This window comes from Chionomys nivalis, chromosome 24 (genome assembly GCF_950005125.1).
Source record: "Chionomys nivalis chromosome 24, mChiNiv1.1, whole genome shotgun sequence".
Classification (NCBI taxonomy): Eukaryota; Metazoa; Chordata; class Mammalia; order Rodentia; family Cricetidae; genus Chionomys; species Chionomys nivalis.
In genome coordinates, this window is record NC_080109.1 from 13,321,208 (window position 1) to 13,341,359 (window position 20,152).

Below are 20,152 nucleotides of genomic sequence, written 5' to 3' on the forward strand. Positions count from 1 at the left end.
GATGGCCGTTAGGATAATGCACTAGGTTGCCAAGCTGCATCTGTCCTTCACCTGGTACTGAGCCAGGGGGAGCAAGTGGATGCCTGAGTGGGAGAAGTAGAACTCATAGGGATCCCTCTTCGTTTAGGGCTGGGTATACTCCTTTTTTAATGTGAGGGGCTGGGACTAAGTCTGGTTTTCGAAGTAAGGGATCAATTATGGGATCAATTGCTGCGGGTCCAATTATTGTAATTTTCGGCTCCAGGGATTGATCCCACAGCCCCGTACATGCGAGGCACATGTCAACCACTGAGCTACCTCCAAAGTCCTATGTAATGAAATGACTTGGGCCATATACCATGAGGGTGAGTAGCAAAAGCAAGAGAGGTGTTTCCCAGTGTGGTCCAAATCTATGTGCATAAACCAGGCCATGAAGAGGGATGCAATTCTTGATGTAGACTTCGTCTGAAAACAAAAACAAACAAAACAAAAATGGAAGCCAGGGGATCAAAAGATGTTTAAAGACATCTTCCAGCCTGGAGATTTCCTTGTTTCTCTTAGAGCCTCCAGAGTCCTCATTCTAGAAACACTGTTGCCCTCTTGTGGTCAAATGCAGTAATCACTGTAGATTATGGTTTAAGAAACTGCAAGTCTCTGTCTCCTGATTGAAGATGAGATCTTACGGTAGTGCCCCGTGTTCTCTGCTATGCCTACCAGATGTCACCTTGTTCCTGGTCATACACTACCATTCCATGACCAAAAATGTTTACGTTTCTGCTACAATGTGGCCCAGCCGCAGGATCACAGTTGGAGCGGAGCCGATCCCCTGTGGTGTTGGAAGGTTCTGAGGCTTCTGGGCATCCAGGGTCAGGCCCATGGGTTTCTCCACTCCTGGACACTTTGCTGTCACTGAGATACATGGACTTGAGGAGAGTTCTGTGGGCACATACTTCCTAAGAAAGCCACCTTATTCCGGAATCTGCTGTTGTTTGGAAATTGGTCAGAGTTCCGTTCCCATCCAGGAACAGACACAATTCAAACAGCTAGGCAAGGTGTGTTGGGGGAGGGGATTGCCCATGCTCTACTCCAATAAAAACTAGTAAGTATAAATGTATCCCTTTAGATTTGACATCGGGCTGTTTAACTGAAGTTTTATGGGGGTTTTTCTAGCAAGAAAGGACACACATCACTTCGGGTTCCATTTTGGTTTACGGCCTGTGGGGTGTGCATGTAGAAAGGATAAGGTACCTAGTCCTCTACTCCGGCCTTTCCCCTGCTTCTTCCACAATCGTGGCTTGCTCACACAGCAAGAGTTGAAGAGACGACCCCGTCGATTCTTTCCAGAGCACTGGGCTTGGACCTTGTGAGTGTGCAAGTTAATTTTCTTGTCATCTTGACACAAGTCTGGTCAGAGGGAACCTCAGCTGAGAGCATGTCCTCATCGGGCTGGCCTGTAGACACGACTATGGGAGTATTTTCTGGATCAATGATTGATGTGGGAGAGTCCAGCTCACTGGGAGCACCGCCACCCTGGGCAGGTGGCCCTGGGGTATATTTAAGAAGAAGGGGGTGTTGAGACAGTCATGGGGAGTCAGTCAGTAAAGCAGCCTGACCTCTATTTCAGTTCATGCCTCCAGGTTCCTGCCCTGCTTGAGTTCCCATCTTGGCTTCCCTCAGTGATAGGAAAGTGTAAACCAAAGAAACCCTTTCCAACCCAAGCTGGTCATGGCCTCTATCACAGCAAGAGGATGCAACCTAGGTCAGCGGGTTGGACACATGATTTATACCTGTTCTTCACAGCTCACCCAACAGTCGGTGCCCGATCAGGTGGTAAGTGCACCTTAAATAGCCGGCCTGGAGGCGAGGCAGTGGGTTTTGGAAAACATCGGACCTTGCTTGTCAGGCCAGAAGGAAGAGCAGCTGCTGCTCTCAGGATTGAGACTGAGACTACCGCAGGCCTGAAGCAGGAGCAGAATTCGTCCCCTGGGCCACGCAGCTCCAAGTGCATGCACTCCACTGAGAAAGAAACGCACCGCTTCTCAGTCGACGGAGCACTTTAGTACAATATTAAACACCCAATTACGACTCTCCTTGAACCCTTCTCTCCATTAATGTCAATAATTCAGAGTCAATCATTAAGAATAGGAAAGCAATGCATTATGTAGGACGTATTACACAGAGACAAAAATTGGAGAATCAAAAGAGGTCGCAACGAAAGATAATAAAATAGTAAGGCAAAGTCAGGTTTTCTTTCCCTGAAAAAAAGCCCTTAACTTTTAGGGCCTTCATGAGACGGCAGTCAAATCAGAGGTCCTGTAGGGCCATGCTGTCATTAGGGCTGCAAGCTGCTGAAGGAGGGAACCTCATGGCACAGAGCACAGGGACACACAAAGTAGCACACTTCTGGCCTGGCCTGCAGAGACTCAGGCAGACTACAGTCTTTGCCCACCACACCAGCTCCTAGAGGGCAGGATCCGGGTCCAGTATTTAGCAGGGACTGCCAGCGGTATAAAACCTGGGTGTGATTTTCCTTGTCCCTTGCCCCAAGTTGTCCAAGCGACTGAACCCAGATGAGTCAGCAAATAGGAATGCCCTCAACTGTTCTGTAACAAGTCGGTTTTGTTCACAGTCCTGTCCACAACATTTTACGTTTGGTTTTCCACGTGTACGACCAGGGTGTTTGTAATCACGTGGTATTAGCAATGCCCCAAGTAAAGACTACTGACCAGGGGCAGGTTGATCTTCTTGGGTGTCCGCCCTAAAGCCTTCCTTTAAGGCTCTTAGCGGTTCCACTGGAAGTTGGATGCAAATACCCAATCCCCCAAAGATTAATTTTTAATACTAAAAGATGAACAGTTTCAATGACTGCTAAGCAGAGAGTCACTCCATGCATGCATACAGCCAGGGCAGGGGCAAGTCATTCGGAGAATATTTTAGAGAGCCAGCCCCACACTGGTTACGACTAGCATCCTGACAAGCGTCCATTTGGTTTATTTGTTATGGTTGCATAAGGTATCATCATCATCGCCACTAAAATCAAGTTGTGAAAGAGAATCTTGTGTGAGCTTGTAAAGAGGATCTATGCAAATTCATGATCACATCAAGAACACGTGTCCATGTCCACAGCAAACATTACATTAGGGACCACAACTAATTCTCTATATTTCTTCCTGTTCACATGACACATTACCATAATGCTCGTGGGTTCGACACGTGAGATACAATCACTTGCAGTTCTAGAGGTCAGGGGTCTGCAGTGGGTCATGCTGCCCCGGAGGTTCAGCAGAAGCCCCATTCCCTTGCCTGTTTGGTACCAGCTGAGCTCCTTGGCTCATGGTCCTGTCTCTTCTCCTCCAAGCCAGTAGTGTCACGTCTCCTGACTCCAGAATAACTAAGGATAATTTCATCATAATGATTACAGTGTATTATGGTTATTCATGATATATAAAGATTATTCATGATAATGATTATGAATGACCCCCTGAAAGTACCTCCCACACCGCCAAGTACTGATGGTCCTTGGGAAACGGCTACCCTTTGTTCCCTTTGCTGGCTCTTGAAACCATGGCAGTACTCCGCTGGCTGTGGCCTGTTACGAATGTGAACAACTTCTGTAATATGGGCTCAGTTTGTTTTATCTGCCCTTGCCTGAAAGGAGGAAATACAATAATATAATTCCAGGGCATAATATAATGCACTCTGTCTAGAACCTAAGAATGGCCCAACAATTTTTATTTACAAATGAGTTATTTTTCTCCAAGCAAGCCTGACTCATAAAAGTAACCTTATAAAGTGGAGATGTTTGCTTTTTTTGGAATAGCATGACATTTATCTTTTCTCACCAAATATGAAGATGGAGGGGACATTTAGAAGCAGAATGTTAGACCAGTGGGTGCCACTACGATGAGAGGGGAGACAGGAAGCCCTCTGAGCTCGACAATGTAACCTGCTTCTCACTTGCCCACCACCCCAGCATGAAAAATGTGGAAAGTCTTCAGCCATGGCCCAACAAAGGAGGGGGACAGGGTTTAACAAGCAATGGCAGAGAGGAGAACGGAGGGAGTATTTTTGCTGGAGCACAGGGCTTCCGTTCACACGTGAACCTTAGGTTTGGGTGTCTTATCACTCGGGTTCTTGCGTTGCAAACGAATTTAAACAGGGGGTTGAATTTGTGAACTGTGCTCTCGGGATGGATAAATACCTGTCGTTTGTCTTCTAGTTCCTTGGCTTCTCTTTAATACTTATATCTCCCGGCTCAATGCTTTATACAATGATTTGGAGACAAAGCAACACAGAAGAAACCTGCCACTGGGTGGAGCCTAAGCAGATTCTGCCCCAGAAACAGAGGGAAACAGCTCCAATCCATTAGGATGAAAATAACTTTGCGGTTGACGATGAGCAGCTTTCACTGAAAAGAAGTGAATTGATAGAGCTGCGCTTAGAACGTGTGCTTTTTACTTCTTGATGCACATACCAGCGCTATATATAGCAGTGCCTCCGCCACGGTGGTTTTTGCTCTCTGTGGTTTCTTACTGGTGGTCGATAACAGAAATATGAAGTGGACATTTTCAGAAATAAATAATTGCTAAGTTTTAAAATACAAGCCACCCTGATGGTATGAAATCTCATGCTAGCCCGCTCTGCCCTGCCCTGTATGTGAATCACCCAAGTGTCTAGTGTATCCACGCTGTATATGCTACCCTCCAGCTAGTCACTCAGTAGCTAGACTGGTTATCAGATCAACTGTCACAGAATTACAGGGCTTGTGTTGAAGCCATTTTACTTCCTAGTAGCCATGGGTCTTTAGTGGAACAGAACCAAGAGAGTGTCCATATAATTTAAGTGGGGTTTTATTACATGGACTTACACAGGTAGAGGCAGGTTAGTCCCCCAATAACCCCCTGTGGGATGGAAAACCTGCGAAACCAGCGGCTGCTCACTTCCAGAGCCTGACAGCCTAAGAACAAAATGTGCCGATGCTATGGTCCCAATCTGAGGATGAAGGCTCAGTGAGTAATTGAGCAAGGGCAGAGCCGAAGGCTGAACTATCTTGTCCACAGATAACGGCCAAAGCAAGAATGCCTGCTCAGGAGGTTGAATGTACCGGGACACAGTGTACACGTGGAATTATGAAAGAACAAAATTTGCTACTAAAAATAGTCACTCGCCTTCTTCTGGAATTTTAAATAAATCCTAAATAAAGTGTTCTATAGGTTAGGAGGAAGGGAGACCATCCAATGTGTGAGCTTCCTCCTCCTTCCATCTTTTTGTTCTGTCTGCGCCTCTGGCTGATTACACCCACGTTTGGGGCATTCGGGGAGTGTCTTCTACGTTTCTTTCGCCACATGCCAATCATCTCCAGAAACATTCTTGTAGACACACCCAGAGCTGTGCGCTACCAATTTCCTAGGCATTGCTCAATCCAGTAGAGTTGACAACTAAGATGAACTCTTAATCCATTTTGTGCCTAGTTTGACAGTATCGCCGGTATGCAGTTATAGGACAAACACCACAGGGAGCTTCGTATTGTCTGTGTTTTCAGGCACCCACGAAGGATCTTAAAACACACGCTGCTGCTGTGGCTAATCTTGGCTGCCAACTTGAATACATCTGGAATGAACTAAAACCCAAACAGCTGGACATTGGTACCATGTGAGGGATATTTCTTGATCGAACCACTGAGGTGGGAAGACCCACCCTAAATCTGAGCCATTGCTGGTGGCAGCTCAGCTAAGGGGACCTGGGAGAAGGAAGATTTCACTCTCCCTGTTTGCCCTTACTCTCTCATTGGCAAATCCTGGTGCTGAGGCATTCCTTCACCGGTGTTAGAACCTGATTCTTTGGGATTCCAACAGAGCAAAGACAGAGCCCCATGGACTTACATCTACCAGATTTCTTCAAGGGATAGCCATTGTTGGACTAGCTGGACCATAGCCTGTAAGCCACTAAAGCCACACCCCCTCTACCCAAGACATGGTTTCTCTGTGTAATGGCAAGCTGTCCTGGAACTCACTGTAGACCAGGCTGGCCTGGAACTCACAGAGATCCGCCTGCCTCTCTGCCTTCAGAGTGCTGGGATTAAAGGTGTGTTCCACCATTACCTGGTTATGCCAAAACCCTTTTGGAGACAGGTCTCTCTACAAAGCCCTGGCTTCCCTCGAACTCACTGTGTAGACCAGGCTGGCCTCAAATTCACAGCAATCACCTGTCGCCTCTGCCTCTGCCTCTTCTGCCTCTGCCTCTGCCTGGATTAAAGATGTGCACCACCATGCCTGACCTAAATTCCCTTTAAAAGTCTTTGAAATGAGCTCTCCAGTTCTCCAGCACCTCTAGTGGCTGCGGTCTCTCCTAGCAGCATGGAGAGCCCTGAAAGTCTGCCGTGTGCGCTGATTAACAAGCTGAGATAAATACATTTGATTACCCTGACTCACTTACTGTGAGAAGCAAAGAACTCAATGACTCTATGCATAAAACTTGACAGTTTGTGGAAAGACAAAGAACATAATGATTCTGGCTGGCTGCTTCTAGCACCCCTGGATAAATTAGCGAAACCAAAGAGTGAGCTCTGTGATATAACCAACAGCTAGCATCTCAGGTTATGGTAACCACGGGAAAGAATGAACCCAGTTATACAATTGCCCAGCTCCCAATGTGCATAAACAGTCCAAAGACTTCTAAATGTTCCTTAAAAGAGAATCTCCGGCAGCCAGAGAGCTCAAGCTGAAGAAAAGCAAACCAAAGCCCTCATTACAGGGCTGAATGACATCAAGAACCCAAACCCCAGCCTCCAAGAGTGTCCAATTAAAGGAAGGCCACTAACCAGTAAGGATTGAGATCCTGTAACTTGGTATGGGGATGTCTGGAAGGACCCTAGTTGAGCAGAGAACTTTGACCCCTAAGATTCTCCAGGGTTTGATCTCACCTGAAGAAGGGCCATCACACTCCCAGTTAGCTTTCTCTGCTTGTGGATCAAGCTGAAGCCCCTGTGTTAGCACCATGCCTTCAACCCTGCCTGCCTCCCAGCACAACAGCCATGGACGCTAACCCTCTAGAACCAGGAGCCGGAAATTAAGTACTTTCCTTTATAAACTGCCTTGGTCATGGTGCTTTGTCATAGCAATAAAAAAGTAACTAAGACATCTACACACAGCTACTTACGTGGGTAAGTACCTCGTTACATTAAAGCAAGGTACTTACCCATGTAACAGGAAGCAAGAAGTAAATTTTCTTTTTTTTTTTTTTAGTTTTATTTCATTTTTAATTTTTTTTTTCTTGCTGATTTTTTTATTAATTAATTAATTTAATTATTAAAGATTTCTGCCTCTTCCCCGACACCACCTCCCATTCCCTCCCCCTCCCCCAATCAAGTCTTCCTTCCTCCTCAGCCCAAAGAGCAAGCAGGTTTCTCTGCCCTGTGGGAGGTCCAAGGACCACCCACCTCCATCCAGGTCTATTAAGGTGAGCATCCAAACTACCTGGGCTCCCACAAAGCCATTACATGAAATAGGATCAAGAACCCATTGCCATTGTTCTTCAGTTCTCAGTAGTCCTCATTGTCCATTATGTTCAGCGAGACCGGTTTTGTCCCATTTCAGACTGCCACTTGCAAATAACCCTTCTTGGAAAATAGCCCACACTAGATTTATAGCCCATCAGTTGCTGCTGAAGCAGAGGGTGGCTTTGCCACCTGGATTTCCGAAGTATCATAGTTTGATTCTCTGGAGATTCTGGGCACTTACACTGACCACAGTTTGAAATAAGTCCTCTATATCGCTGACCCTGCTGATGCCTTAGCGTCACTACTGAAGGAGCTACTTGTCACTTCTTATCCCTCAGAACTTCTATGGCTCCACGCAGCAGTGAGAAAGAACTTCTCAAAGTGTGGTCCCAGGACCAGCAGCATTGATAGCAGCTGGAATTGGTTAAAAAACAAGTTCTCAGACCCCACCCCAGACTGTCTGAATTAATACTTGGTGGGTGGGCCCAGCACACGGTGTTTTAGCAAGCCCCTTTAGCGCATTCTGGTGAGCAACCACAATACCAGGATAAAGTCCATGTAAGAGACCTCCTCTAACCTGGCCCCTGTCCAGCACTGTGACCTTAACCCCAAGTCTACCCCATGTTGATGCGCCAGCGATCGATCCAGGCCGCTCCTGTGCACTGGCTCGCACTCTGCCTGTCTGGAGCAGTTTTTCTGACTCTTGCTTGTCTTGTTCCTTATCTTTACTGACTTTCCACATCTACCCTGAGTTTGCTTCCATTCACAATGTATCCAAAAGGGTCTCTCTTCATCCTTACATCCGAACTGTTAGGAATTGTATCACATCCTCCCAAAGGGGTCTGTTCAAGTCTTTATCCAGCTGGTGAATCCTCCCTTACTGTAAAGAGGGTTTCAGAAGATGTAATTGAGGGACAATGAGGTCCTACTATATTAACCTAAGCCTTAAATCCAGTGACTGCTGTCCTTATAAAAGGACCATGAGAAGGGACAGACAGAGGAGAAAAGAACACTATATAAAGGCAGAGACAGAGGTTGGAGCGATTCAGCTTCAAGTCAGGGATGCCAGGGAATGGGATCCACCGCCTGGAGCCAGGAAGAGGCAGCGGTGGATTCCGCCTACTACCAACTACCTGTTGTTTTGAAACACCCAGTTTGTGATCCTTTACTATGAAACCCTAGCAAATTAGTACAGAGGTCCTCCTTGGCCAGTGTCTCCCAGAGAAAGGTTCTTATCTACAGGATCTGGCTTGCAGATACCGTACAAAGTCCACTCAGGCCAAGGATTCATTCCACCCCTCCCTCACGCACACACCAGCAGCAGGCTTGCTGGCATCCTTTTCTTGGAAGGGGCTGCTGACACCTGCTTTTTCAACCTCTGTGTTTGCAGTGTTGGGAGGATGGGCTCTGAGGATGGGTCATAAGTTACAACTAACAGCTCTTGACAGGGCAGTTCTTCGTTCTGGGACAAGTTGCCTGTTTCTTCATTTATAAAATGGCAATAGTGAAATATCTACTTCAAGGCTTTGTGATATAAGTTTCTACACAGGATCTTTGGGAAGTCAGGAGAAGCACAGAATGAGAGTGGCAGATATATATAGACGGATGGGTGACATGGGTAGATAGGAGATAGATAGATAGATAAATAGATAGATAGATAGATAGATAGATAGATAGATAGATAGATAGATAGTAGATAGATAGTAGATAGATGATAGATAGTAGATAGATGATAGATAGTAGATAGATAGATAGATAGATAGATAGATAGATAGATAGATAGATAGATAGATGGTCTGGCTGATTGTAATAGGTACAGACATAAATTCATTCCCTCCCAGGGCTTACAAGATGCTTTATACATAAGCACTAAATGAACACATGGTATTGATTTGATAAGAATCTGAGGAGTTTTTGCTTACCAAAAAAAAAAAAAAAGGAAGAAAGAAAGATAGGCGTAGGGTGATGAATCTAGCTCTTTGAAGGCACCTCATTGCATGTTTTCTCAAACAGAATTTTGAAAGTAGCCCCCAACCCTCCCAAAGGACTGCAAGTCAAGTCCAACAAAGTCAAGACACTGAGCAATTCCCAGAAGCCAGGACAGTACAGCCAGAAAGAGCAGATACAGCTCTTCTCATGGCCACCGGGGAGCAGGAACTAAGGGCTCTACAAACCAAGTGCACAAAGCCCAGGTTCAATATAAACTCTGTGGCACTAATGGTCCAGATGGTAAGGCATTATGTCCTAGGCTGTAGCACATACACTCCCCTTTCTCACGGAACTACAAAGAGTCCCTGCTAATGCCTTTGTGTTGTAGTCACATGGCCACTTGCTTTGTCTGCCTTTTCTTAGCAAAGAACGTTATTCTGGAAAGTGTGGGAATAATGTACTCTCCCTCTGGCTGTGTCTAAGAAAGTGGCACAGCATCCCATCTGTTCTGCAGATGGTCATTTTGGGTGGCATGGGAGACTGGGCATTAGACACTCAGATTGTCCCTGCATTCACTCCCCGTGGTGGGAAAGTTGGGGCTGGCTCACCTCTGCACGGTATTGGATTCGGCTCTTTCAAAATGAATTGAATGTTCTCACTTTTTTACATCACAGATGTGGAAGCCTCTTATGTAAGATGCAGAGAGACTGTGTGATGGGCAGGGGGGGGTCAGTTGACCAAGAGGGGCCTAAGTTCAAAACCTTGCATTGTGTTTCTCACAGTCCTGGTTCTAGGCACTCTAACAATGAGAAAACTAATGAAAGCGTAGACCTAAGCTCTGGGGTGGGGCACCTGTGCCAAGTCACTTTGTGATGTGGGAGGGTCTTCTGTTCTGTGCTGATTTCATTGGTTAATAAATAAACTGCCTTGGGTCCTCTGTAAGAGTAACCAGTGCTCTTAATCGCTGGGCCATCTCTCCAGCCCCCCTTTTGTACCTTCTGATGGGGCTTGTATCAACCCAGCATGTATTTCTGTCCACATTTGTGATTCCTGCTTTGGCTCAAGTCCCTCCTGTCCCCTCAGGAAGCACCCTTCACTCAGGAAGCACCACTCCTTGCTGTGGGTATCCATCTCTGCTCTCCCACCAGAGGCCTTCTTAAAGCTCACCCCCACCCCAAGTCATGTGCACAGTAACCTGCAGGGCAGCCCTCACCCGCCTGGTCAGCTGCTTCAGGCTTTCTGTCCTCCAGTTCTCTTCAGGCCTTTAGCCTTCTCCTCGCTCTGTATGAGATGACTCACCCACTCCCTCCAGTTCCTCATCCATCTTCAGAGTTGAACTCAAATGTCACCTCCAGATCCCTAGATTGGATCCTAGCCTTCCAAAGCCCATAAGTCAACTTAAATCAGATAATCGTGTCTACAGTGGCACATATGAGTCCTTAATGCTCTGGGCTTCCTGAGGGCAGACAATGGTATTGTTTTTGTCTGCTTTTCCCTCACCTAGCACAGGGTTTTGGGTAAGGCAGACCCTCTGTAATCTTGGAGTGAGGGATACTGAAGAGCACGGGCTGCCAATCAAGGACAGTGAGAGTCAAATCTCTCAGGATGAAGGTGGCCCGGCCTTGTGGGGCTTATCTCACATGGGCCAGCCAAGCCGCTTGTGACTCGGGGTAAGGAAGAGGGGGAGGCTTTGGGGAGATTAGATAAGAGTGAGAGCCTTGATACACGAAAAAGTACTAAAATCCTATTTGAGATGAAAAGTAGAAGCTTTCAAGGGTGCCTAGTTAAAATGAGAAGATTCAAACAGCAAAGAAAGGAACATTTCAGAGAGGGACTGGCTCGGCTTCTAAAGGGATCAAGCAAAAGCACCTGGCCCTCAGTAACTGCCATTTTGACTTCAGACCCCATTTTTATCTGTAGGGTGAAGTAAAGCACAGGTTTCCAAGTCCTGGGGGAGGTGGAAACTTCCCAGTGACTGACTAACGTCCTCCTTAGGCAATAGAAACAGTCTGTTATGCCCCTTAGTTCTCCAAGACATTATGGCTACTCTGAACAACAGAAAGAACAAATGAATCTGGTTGGCTGGACTCACATTCTGTGTTGGTCGATAATGATGGAACACACAAGGAAAGTCCCTAGTCTTTGATTCCTGATTGGAGAAATTTCTAATTGTAACTTGGCAACAAATGCTTGTGATTTCATGCTCATAAACCCCACTTCTGCCCCTGCTCGAAGCTGCCAGAAGAAACAAGGCTCCTGTGTCCTTGTCAACTAGTGACCTGCTTATGTGAGCCCTTAAGTGTTGTCTCTCTTCTTCGTGGAGCACAATGGGTTAGGTATGACATTCAGAGCTTTGATGAGCCTGGTCAGGTTGTCACTTCCCCCCTCCTGCCTAACAACAGTTTATTGACCTCACCTGGCTTCATGTGTTTCCAACAATCTGGCAATATAAATACGACCTTAAATTCCCTATTACCCTTAGTTCGGGTGCTCCAAGGTAGAGACAGGTAAATCCCTGTGAGTTTTATTTTTTTTTCTTTCTTTTTTTTTTAAAAATATTTATTTATTTATTTATTTATTTATTTATTTATTTATTATGTATACAACATTCTGTCTGTGTGTATGCCTACAGGCCAGAAGAGGGCACCAGACCCCATTACAGATGGTTGTGAGCCACCATGTGGTTGCTGAGAATTGAACTCAGGACCTTTGGAAGAGCAGGCAATGCTCTTAACCTCTGAGCCATCTCTCCAGCCCCTCCCTGTGAGTTTTAAATAGTGAGTTTCAGACTAGTCAAGGCTGCAAGGGAGATCCCGTCTCAAGCAAACCACAACAGAAATAAATTAAATGTGCCGAATTATCTAAGAATAAGGAAGCCCCTCAAGAGTACTTCCGTCTGGCAAATCAGGAGCTGCCATTTGTTATTGCCGTGAAGGCTGATGCTTCTGTTGCGTCTTCTCTTTCTCTGTGTCATCCCTGGAGGACCTTGTCCACTTCCACACTTCGACCACCTCTGCCACCTCTGCTAAGTCCTCCTGCGCACTTCAGATGCTTCCAATCTGATTTGGCTCCTTCTGCCTCCTCTTCTCGTAAGGGGCTCGCCCTCCATCTCTGACACCCCTTTCTTGTCTGGAAACCTGAGGGAAGTTCTGGCTCCCACAGATACAACTGCACTCAGAAACTACAGCACCCCAGGGAACATGCCGGGCCCATGGCCAGGTCCTTAAGGTCACATGTGGAGGGCAGGGGCCCAGAGCCTGGGCAGCAAGCCATTAAAGGCCTAGAGCCTGTGGTTAAGGAGCACTGCCTACTGTGGGCTCTGACCATTCTCCCTGATGTGCCACCTCCAACCCTTTGTTTTCGCATTTTGTCTAGCTAATAATGGCTCAGGAGGTAGTTTAGGGGCTGGTAAGATGGCTTAGTGGGTGCAAGTGCTTGCTGCTGTTAATCCAACTAGGTAAGAATAAGGCCACTACCACAGTTTTTGAGCCAGACTTAAAGCAAGCTTTTTTAAATCCTGGCCAAGATTATGGATACTGACCAGATCCATACTAAGCATTCCCAGAGTATGATTCCAAATTACATTAGGCAAAACCTACAGGCAAAACCTACAGGGCTATGTACTTTCTGCCTTCATCCAATCAGAGGTAAGCATACATCCTGATGTACTTCCTGCCTAAGTACCTCCTGCCTGCGTGTGATCAAACACACATCCTGTGTAGCTTGTTTACAGACGTGAAACCACTTGACTTATATTTTACATGAACAGCTCCAGCACTCCAGGAAGTTATCTGTCCTTGGGCAAGCAGGCCTTTCAGGTTAGAGGCAATTTTGTTTTATACATCTCTTAAGCACAACAATTTAAAACTATAATGTAACTTTAACCATCACACCACCAGGCATAAAGACCTAAGTTTGATCCCTGAGACTGACCCACATGGTAGAAGGAGAGAACCATCTCTTATAAGTTGTCTCCTGACCTCTACACACACACACACACACACAACACAGAGAGAGAGACACACACACACACACACAAACACCCTCCCCCAAAGAAATGTAATTTAAAAATCAAAAATCAGTTACTTCAGGCCTCACCTACTACAATACAGATAATCTTCCTAAACTTAGTGCCCTTGGCTACGGCTCCACTGGTTGGCTCTGCTCACCTGCTTCCTTACTGGAAGTGGGTTCTGGGAAAGCTGGCTAGGGAGGTCTATGTTTTAGCTCCAAATGGGTGGACAGACAGACTTCCATGTGTACCTTTGGTAACATGCTGAAAGCTTAAAATGAACCCTAGACAAACACCATTCTCTTCCAGAAACAACCATACATTTTTTTATATTTAAATATATTCTACATAAATAATTGCTGCTCACTCCTGTCTCTTATCTAGTTGTAATTGTAGAAATGGATGCTATCTGGTCTATTTAAGGTCAAATAACCATGTTTAGTCATTGCATCCTTGGGCCAAAATTCAAAGGAAATTGATGTTTATAAAAGTCTATTAAATCAGGGTTATGTGAAGTAATTTCAACTCTGTGCAACACAAAGGTTCCCCTTTTTTCTAGATAGTATTCCTCTTATTGAACGATCATTTTGGTCTGTTTTAAAAATGGTGACAGCCGGGCGGTGGTGGCGCACGCCTTTAATCCCAGCACTCGGGAGGCAGAGGCAGGCGGATCTCTGTGAGTTCGAGACCAGCCTGGTCTACGAGAGCTAGTTCCAGGACAGGCTCCAAAACCACAGAGAAACCCTGTCTCGAAAAACCAAAAATAAATAAATAAATAAAAATGGTGACAAATAATATAAAATTCCAGATAACTGAAGTTTACTCCACAAATATGTGCTAGTTTGGAAACATAAAACACCCAAATACGCATATCGAAAGCTTAGAACGTCTGCCTGCCTGTGAAAACTACATGGGAAAGCCCTGCCAATTAGGTTTCTGCTACAGCGAATGCCCAAGACAGCCAACTCTTAATGGGGAAAGGTTTTATTTTTGACTCGCCATTTCAGAGTTTCAGTCCGTGATGGCTCCATCTCGCTGTGTTTGGGCCTTTGGTGAGACAGCACATCACAGTGGGGAGGTGTGACTGAACAAAACTGCCCTCTCTGTGACCAGGAAGGAAAAAAGGGAAGAGACCATGCATGGTCTTGCCATGGCTTGCTTCGGTGGCCCTACAGATCTGTCACTGGGCCCCACCTCTTCCAGTCTCAGCTCTCCCATGGGCACCTCGAGGGACTCAGCCTTTAGCGCAGGATCTTTAGGGAACACTTAACACTGGGACTATATCAGGGAGCATAAGACCTGAGGACGCCTTTGTTTCTGTCTGTAGGGCATCCCCAGATCTAGACGTGGCGGCTGCTTTGCCGTCCTTCAGCACTCAGCTAGGATACTACACTGTCTCCGGCACCTCCCTGGACCACCGCTCTTCCTTTATGCTCTCACCTGAAAATTCACTACCCATTCATTGTCTGCATTCCATTTGACCAATGATGACACCAGGAAGCCTTCATCTGCCTTCCTGTTGAGGTTGCCTGGGAACCCAGATAGTTCCTGGAGTAGACATGCAACCCTGAAGGATGTCAGAACTGATGTCCTTCCAGCCTGTCCCCACACTTGTTTCTCACTGAATGACTGCTCTAAAAGCGAACTTCCACTCTGGGTTTTCCATATCCCTTTCCCAGCTTTGTCTCTGTGAGTGGGTCAAACCATAAGCAGAACAGTCCAAGTCTGGAAGACTCTCCAGTGTCCCTGAGGCCTAGTCACAGCAGATCCACTGACTTGCCTCAGTGCCCCAAGAACATGATGATGGTAATAGCTTTAAAATTCTTGTGCATATGAGTGCTTTATCTACATGTGTGTATGTGCACTATATGCATGTCTGATGCCCTTGGAGGCCAGTAGAGGGCACTGGACCCCCTTTACTGGAATAACAGGCAGTCGTGAGTCACAATGCGGATGCTGGGAATTGAACCTGGGTCCCCTGAAAGAGGAGAAATCACTCTTAACTACGAATCATCCCTCTGGTCCCAAGAACATGACTTGTTTTATTTTATTTGTAACAGAGTCTTCCTATGTAGTCCTGGTCTCAAACTCACAGAGATCCACCTGCCTCTGCCTCCTGAGTGCTGGGATTAAAAGTGTGCGCCACTATAACCCAACAAGAATATAATTCCGGATAGGAAAATAGCTGTGATGATTCTACCATGCTAAGATTCTGTTTCTGCATTTCAGGTCGACCCTCAAGAGGGATGTGAAGTGAACCTGGTGTTTAGCACAGAGCGCTACAACCTGGAGGAGGTAAGTTGCCCTAATGAGTGATGTAGCCCATTAACTGCATCTGTAAATACAGTTGTTAATGGAAAACATGAGACTGGGTACCCACCACAGTAGGGGGAGAGGACTGGAAGGTAGCAACTCAATTTACCCTTCAGGACAGTAGGGAAATAGTTTACTGAGCATGCTCCAAGAAGACAGCAGATGGCAGTAACTGGAATCTAGCCTGCGTGTAAGGCAGGAAGGCTGCGGGGACTCCACTGGAGAATTACTTTTACAGTTATGGTGAGCTTTTTCTTAAGTCAATATGTTCGGTCTTCTTTTACAATATTTTAATTTACTATTTGCAAGTTCCGTACATACACACAATGTATTTTGAGCTCATTCACCCACTAGTGCCTTTCTCTAATTCCCACAGTGGCTTCTCATTTGTATTTTAATAAATAAAGCTTGCCCAAACGTCAGTGCCATTCTGAGGTTTACTGGAGGCAAGATTGCCATTTCAGACTGAGGTCAGGGTAAGAGCCAGTGGCTGGCAGTTTTGCTTTTCTTTTTTTTTTTTTTTTTTTTTTTTTTTTTTTTTTTTTTTTTTTTGGTTTTTTGAGACAGGGTTTCTCTGTGGTTTTGGAGCCTGTCCTGGAACTAGCTCTGTAGACCAGGCTGGTCTCGAACTCACAGAGATCCGCCTGCCTCTGCCTCCCGAGTGCTGGGATTAAAGGCGTGCGCCACCATCGCCCGGCCAGTTTTGCTTTTCTTACCTTCAAGCTGAACCCCAATTTCTGTCTCTAAGTTTTTGTTAATCATGCTTCAAATTCCCTCAACACCCACCAACCTATCTTCCTCCTAACTTCATGTTCATTATTGTTACTATATTATTAATTTTAGCACATGGAGTCAATTAGCACTGACCACATACACATGTGTATGGGGCCATCCACTGAGGCATGGCCAACCTACCAGTGGCCATGTTACCAAAGAAAAATGAGTCTCCCTCCTCCAGCAGCTACCAACTGACCATAACTTCTCACCTAGGGTTGGGGCCTCAGCAGGCCTGCCCCAGTCCATGTGAGAATTTTGATTGGCTCGGCCCTGTGCAGGTCCCCACATCTGCTGTGAGCTGAGTGGATGCGTGCATCAGCCCTGTCATGGAAGACAGCCTTTAACAATCATTTTATGGGTATGGATGTTTTGCCGTCATGCATGTCTGTGTACCGTGTGTGTGCCTGGTGCCCTGGGAGGCTAGAAGACGACACTGGACTCCCCTAAAACTGGAGTTACAGACACTTGTGTCGTGTGGGTGCCGAGAATCAAAACAGGATCCTCTAGAAGAGCAGCCAGTGCTCTCGACATGGCCCCATCTCTCTAGCACGGAGACCTTTCCATAGGTTTTCACCCTCTGTGCACTCTTCTTTGAGGTTCCCTGAGACTTGGATGGGGTGACCTCTACTCATTGATGGCTGAGACTCATGAGACCCAGAATTAACTGCTACTCCCTGCGAAAAGAAGCTTCCCTGCCCAAGGTGGAAAACAACACAGATCTATGGCTATAAACATAAATAATTAAGAAGGAAGTGGACAACGTGATCATTGATCAAAATAACACCCCTGGGGCATATGGGTTCCCAAGCCATGGGCTTTTGACAAGGTTTACAGCACCAGACATGAAATCGCTCCTGAGGAGCGGACTCACCTTTTAGCAGAAACTGAATGGTCACCTCCGTAAGCGTCGGCCCCTATCACACTCGTAGGTACAACGTTGCCGGCAGGTCAGTGTTGCGGCTTGCAAGGGCCCGCGTTCAACAGGACCATTGGCTGCTTCTCTCCCCGAGCAGCTTGTGGAGCACCTTCCAGAATTATGAAACCCAGACAGCATGTAGAGCTTTCTGGTTGGTCTGAGATGGATTTCCTGGTGTCCTGCAACCATGGTTGAAGTCCCCAGTGCTGGGCTCGAATATTTAGTTACAATGCTTTGAATACCCCCCTTCTCCTGGGCCTTCCTGACCAATGGATTGCAGGGAGGTTTCCTATGCCCAACACTTAAAATTTTCTCTAAATGACCTATTTCTTCTGGGAGGTGGCATTTGAGGATCATTTCTTGCCATGCAATCCCTGCCAGGTGAAGGCAGACAGTCAGACTGGCAGGTGAACTGTTCTGGGTACACTGTGAGTCACTCTGCACATAATTTCCAGTTGTACAATCTCTGACACGTAAAGAAGGCCATGCGAATTAGAGGAATTCTGGCTGATCACACATCTGTCCTGGTCCAAGGCGCAGGTCACAGATGTCAGGCCGCAGAGCTCCGTGGCAGCGGTTTAGAATTCCAGGACCATGCTCGGGGACCCCTTTTTTCGTCTTTCCTTAAGGGCTTCAACAATTGCTGGTTTCATATGTCTGCATTTAAAAACCGCCCACCGTCCTGTCATTTCCCCACTTCCGTCCGGCCCTGGCAGAGAATTTCACAGTTCCCTTGGGTGTCCTTCCTCGCACTTCATAGTCCTTAGAATGACTCACTATGAAATGCCAGTGTGATCTTTATCCTGTCAGCTGGTGACATTTCTAGTTGGTAGGCTGGCACAGCACAGGGCCAGTTCGGTATCAGGTTAGAGAATCATTTATACATGGCATTGCATAAAACATGGAGCGGTGAAACCGGGTGGTGGCGGCACACGCTTTTAATCCCAACTTGGGAGGCAGAGGTAGGTGGCTCTCTGTGAGTTCGAGGCCAGCCTGGTCTACAAGAGCTAGTTCCAGGACTGGCTCCAAAGTTACAGAGAAACCCTGTCTCGAAAAACCATACCAAACCAAACCAACCAACCAACCAAACAAACAAACAAACACGGAGCGGTGACCTGCGCACTACAGGCTCTCTCTGCACCTGCGCACTACAGGCTCTCTCTGCACCTGCGCACGACAGGCTCTCTCTGCCTGCCTGCAATCCCCACCACGCAGTCCACGATTTGCTAGTTTGCCTTACCCCATTTTCAGGAGAGAGAAAGCAGAAACCCTGTGTGGAAATTAGAAGCAGATGATCATCCCTGCCTGGAGTCAGACTGAGAGGCGGCAACCAGAATCTGTGTGGAGAGGCCAGCCGGGATTGTCGGTAGTGGTGGGCCAGGCCTAAGAAGCCTGGGAACTGCAGGCCGTTGTGCCCCACGTCAAAGCGTGGGAGGCAGAGTTTCAGTGAAGGCATGGCACCCCTGACCCAGTGCCTCTGGAAGAAAGCTCGCTGGGATCAGAAGCAAGTTCTCGCGCGATACACACTGACTTTGCGTATTAACTGTAGAGTTGATTTTTCTGGAAGGATTAGGGAGGTGCCTTTGGTTTTTAGTTTTGCAAACTGAAAACATTGCCTCTAAACGCTAACGATGACTGTTTTTTTCTGACCGACAACATGCTCCCATGGATTTGATGAAATAGCACTCTCGGAGTGTAGCTAGCCAACTGGAGCGAAGGTCGGACTTTCATTTTAGCGGCACTGTTTCCACAGAACTGTCTGATGGGAGGTGCACAGAGGGGACATAAATACCCAGCTCTCTTCCTCTACCCCGGGGATGGCTGTCATCAAAGGAGCAGGGGCTTCCCTGATAGGAGCATAATCTTCCAGTTTTTCTATGCTGCACCAATCCTTAGCACGTTAGTTACTGCACCAAGCCCTCCTCCCATCCAGAACAGACACTCCCAGAAGAAAGCTGCCCAATGGAACGCTTATTTCAGGTTTTTTGTTTGTTTGTTTGTTTGTTTGTTTGTTTTGGGGGGGTTGTTTTGTTTTGTTTTTGATTTTTCGATACAGGGTTTCTCCGTAGTTTGCTTTTTGTTCCTGTCCTGGAACTAACTCTTGTAGACCAGGCTGGCCTTGAACTCACAGAGATCAGCCTGCCTCTGCCTCCCGGGTGCTGGGATTAAAGGCGTGCGCCACCACCACCTGTTTTTTTTGTTTGTTTGGTTGGTTTTTTTTTTTTTTTTTAAAAAAGACAAGTTCTAGAAACAGGCTTATTTTGAAGACCCAACTTTGATTATAATTTCCTTCCCTTCATTGGGGACCTTTTGAGTTTGTTTCTGGTTCTTGCCTCAACACCAGGATGCCATTGAAATCACTAAAGAGAAATGAAGGTTATTGCTTCAACCGTTCCACTGGTCATATTTTGATAGGACACCCTGACTGGGCACCCATGGCTAGCGGGCTAGTCACTGTGATCTCATCATTTCAAGCCTAATTCTGATGGTTGTAAGTGTGTGCGCTTTTCTGGGGATAGGTCCTTGGCTTTAATGGCCAAGCTAAAGAACCTTGACCAGGATGGGGAAAAACCACTACCCAAGAGCATACACACCCGAAGTCTTTGGATTTGACATAAGTGAAGGTGGTCACAGAATCCTGGGTCTGAGTGCAAGCAAGTGTCTGAATGTGTCCTGTCTGGATGATTGGTGGGTTTAATTTTATAGAGACCTCAGAATAGGGAGGCAG

The 20,152-nt window shown here is 46.6% G+C and overlaps 1 protein-coding gene across 1 annotated transcript in view; it reads left to right on the forward strand.

Annotated features, from left to right (window-relative positions):
• Positions 1 to 20,152, forward strand: part of Rarres1 (retinoic acid receptor responder 1) — a 32,630-nt gene that overhangs the window by 2,670 nt on the left and 9,808 nt on the right. Inside the window, exon 2 of the mRNA XM_057757119.1 lies at positions 15,648 to 15,713. Within this exon, the coding sequence (XP_057613102.1) occupies positions 15,648 to 15,713 (66 nt within the window). The remainder of the gene's footprint in view (positions 1 to 15,647; positions 15,714 to 20,152) is intronic.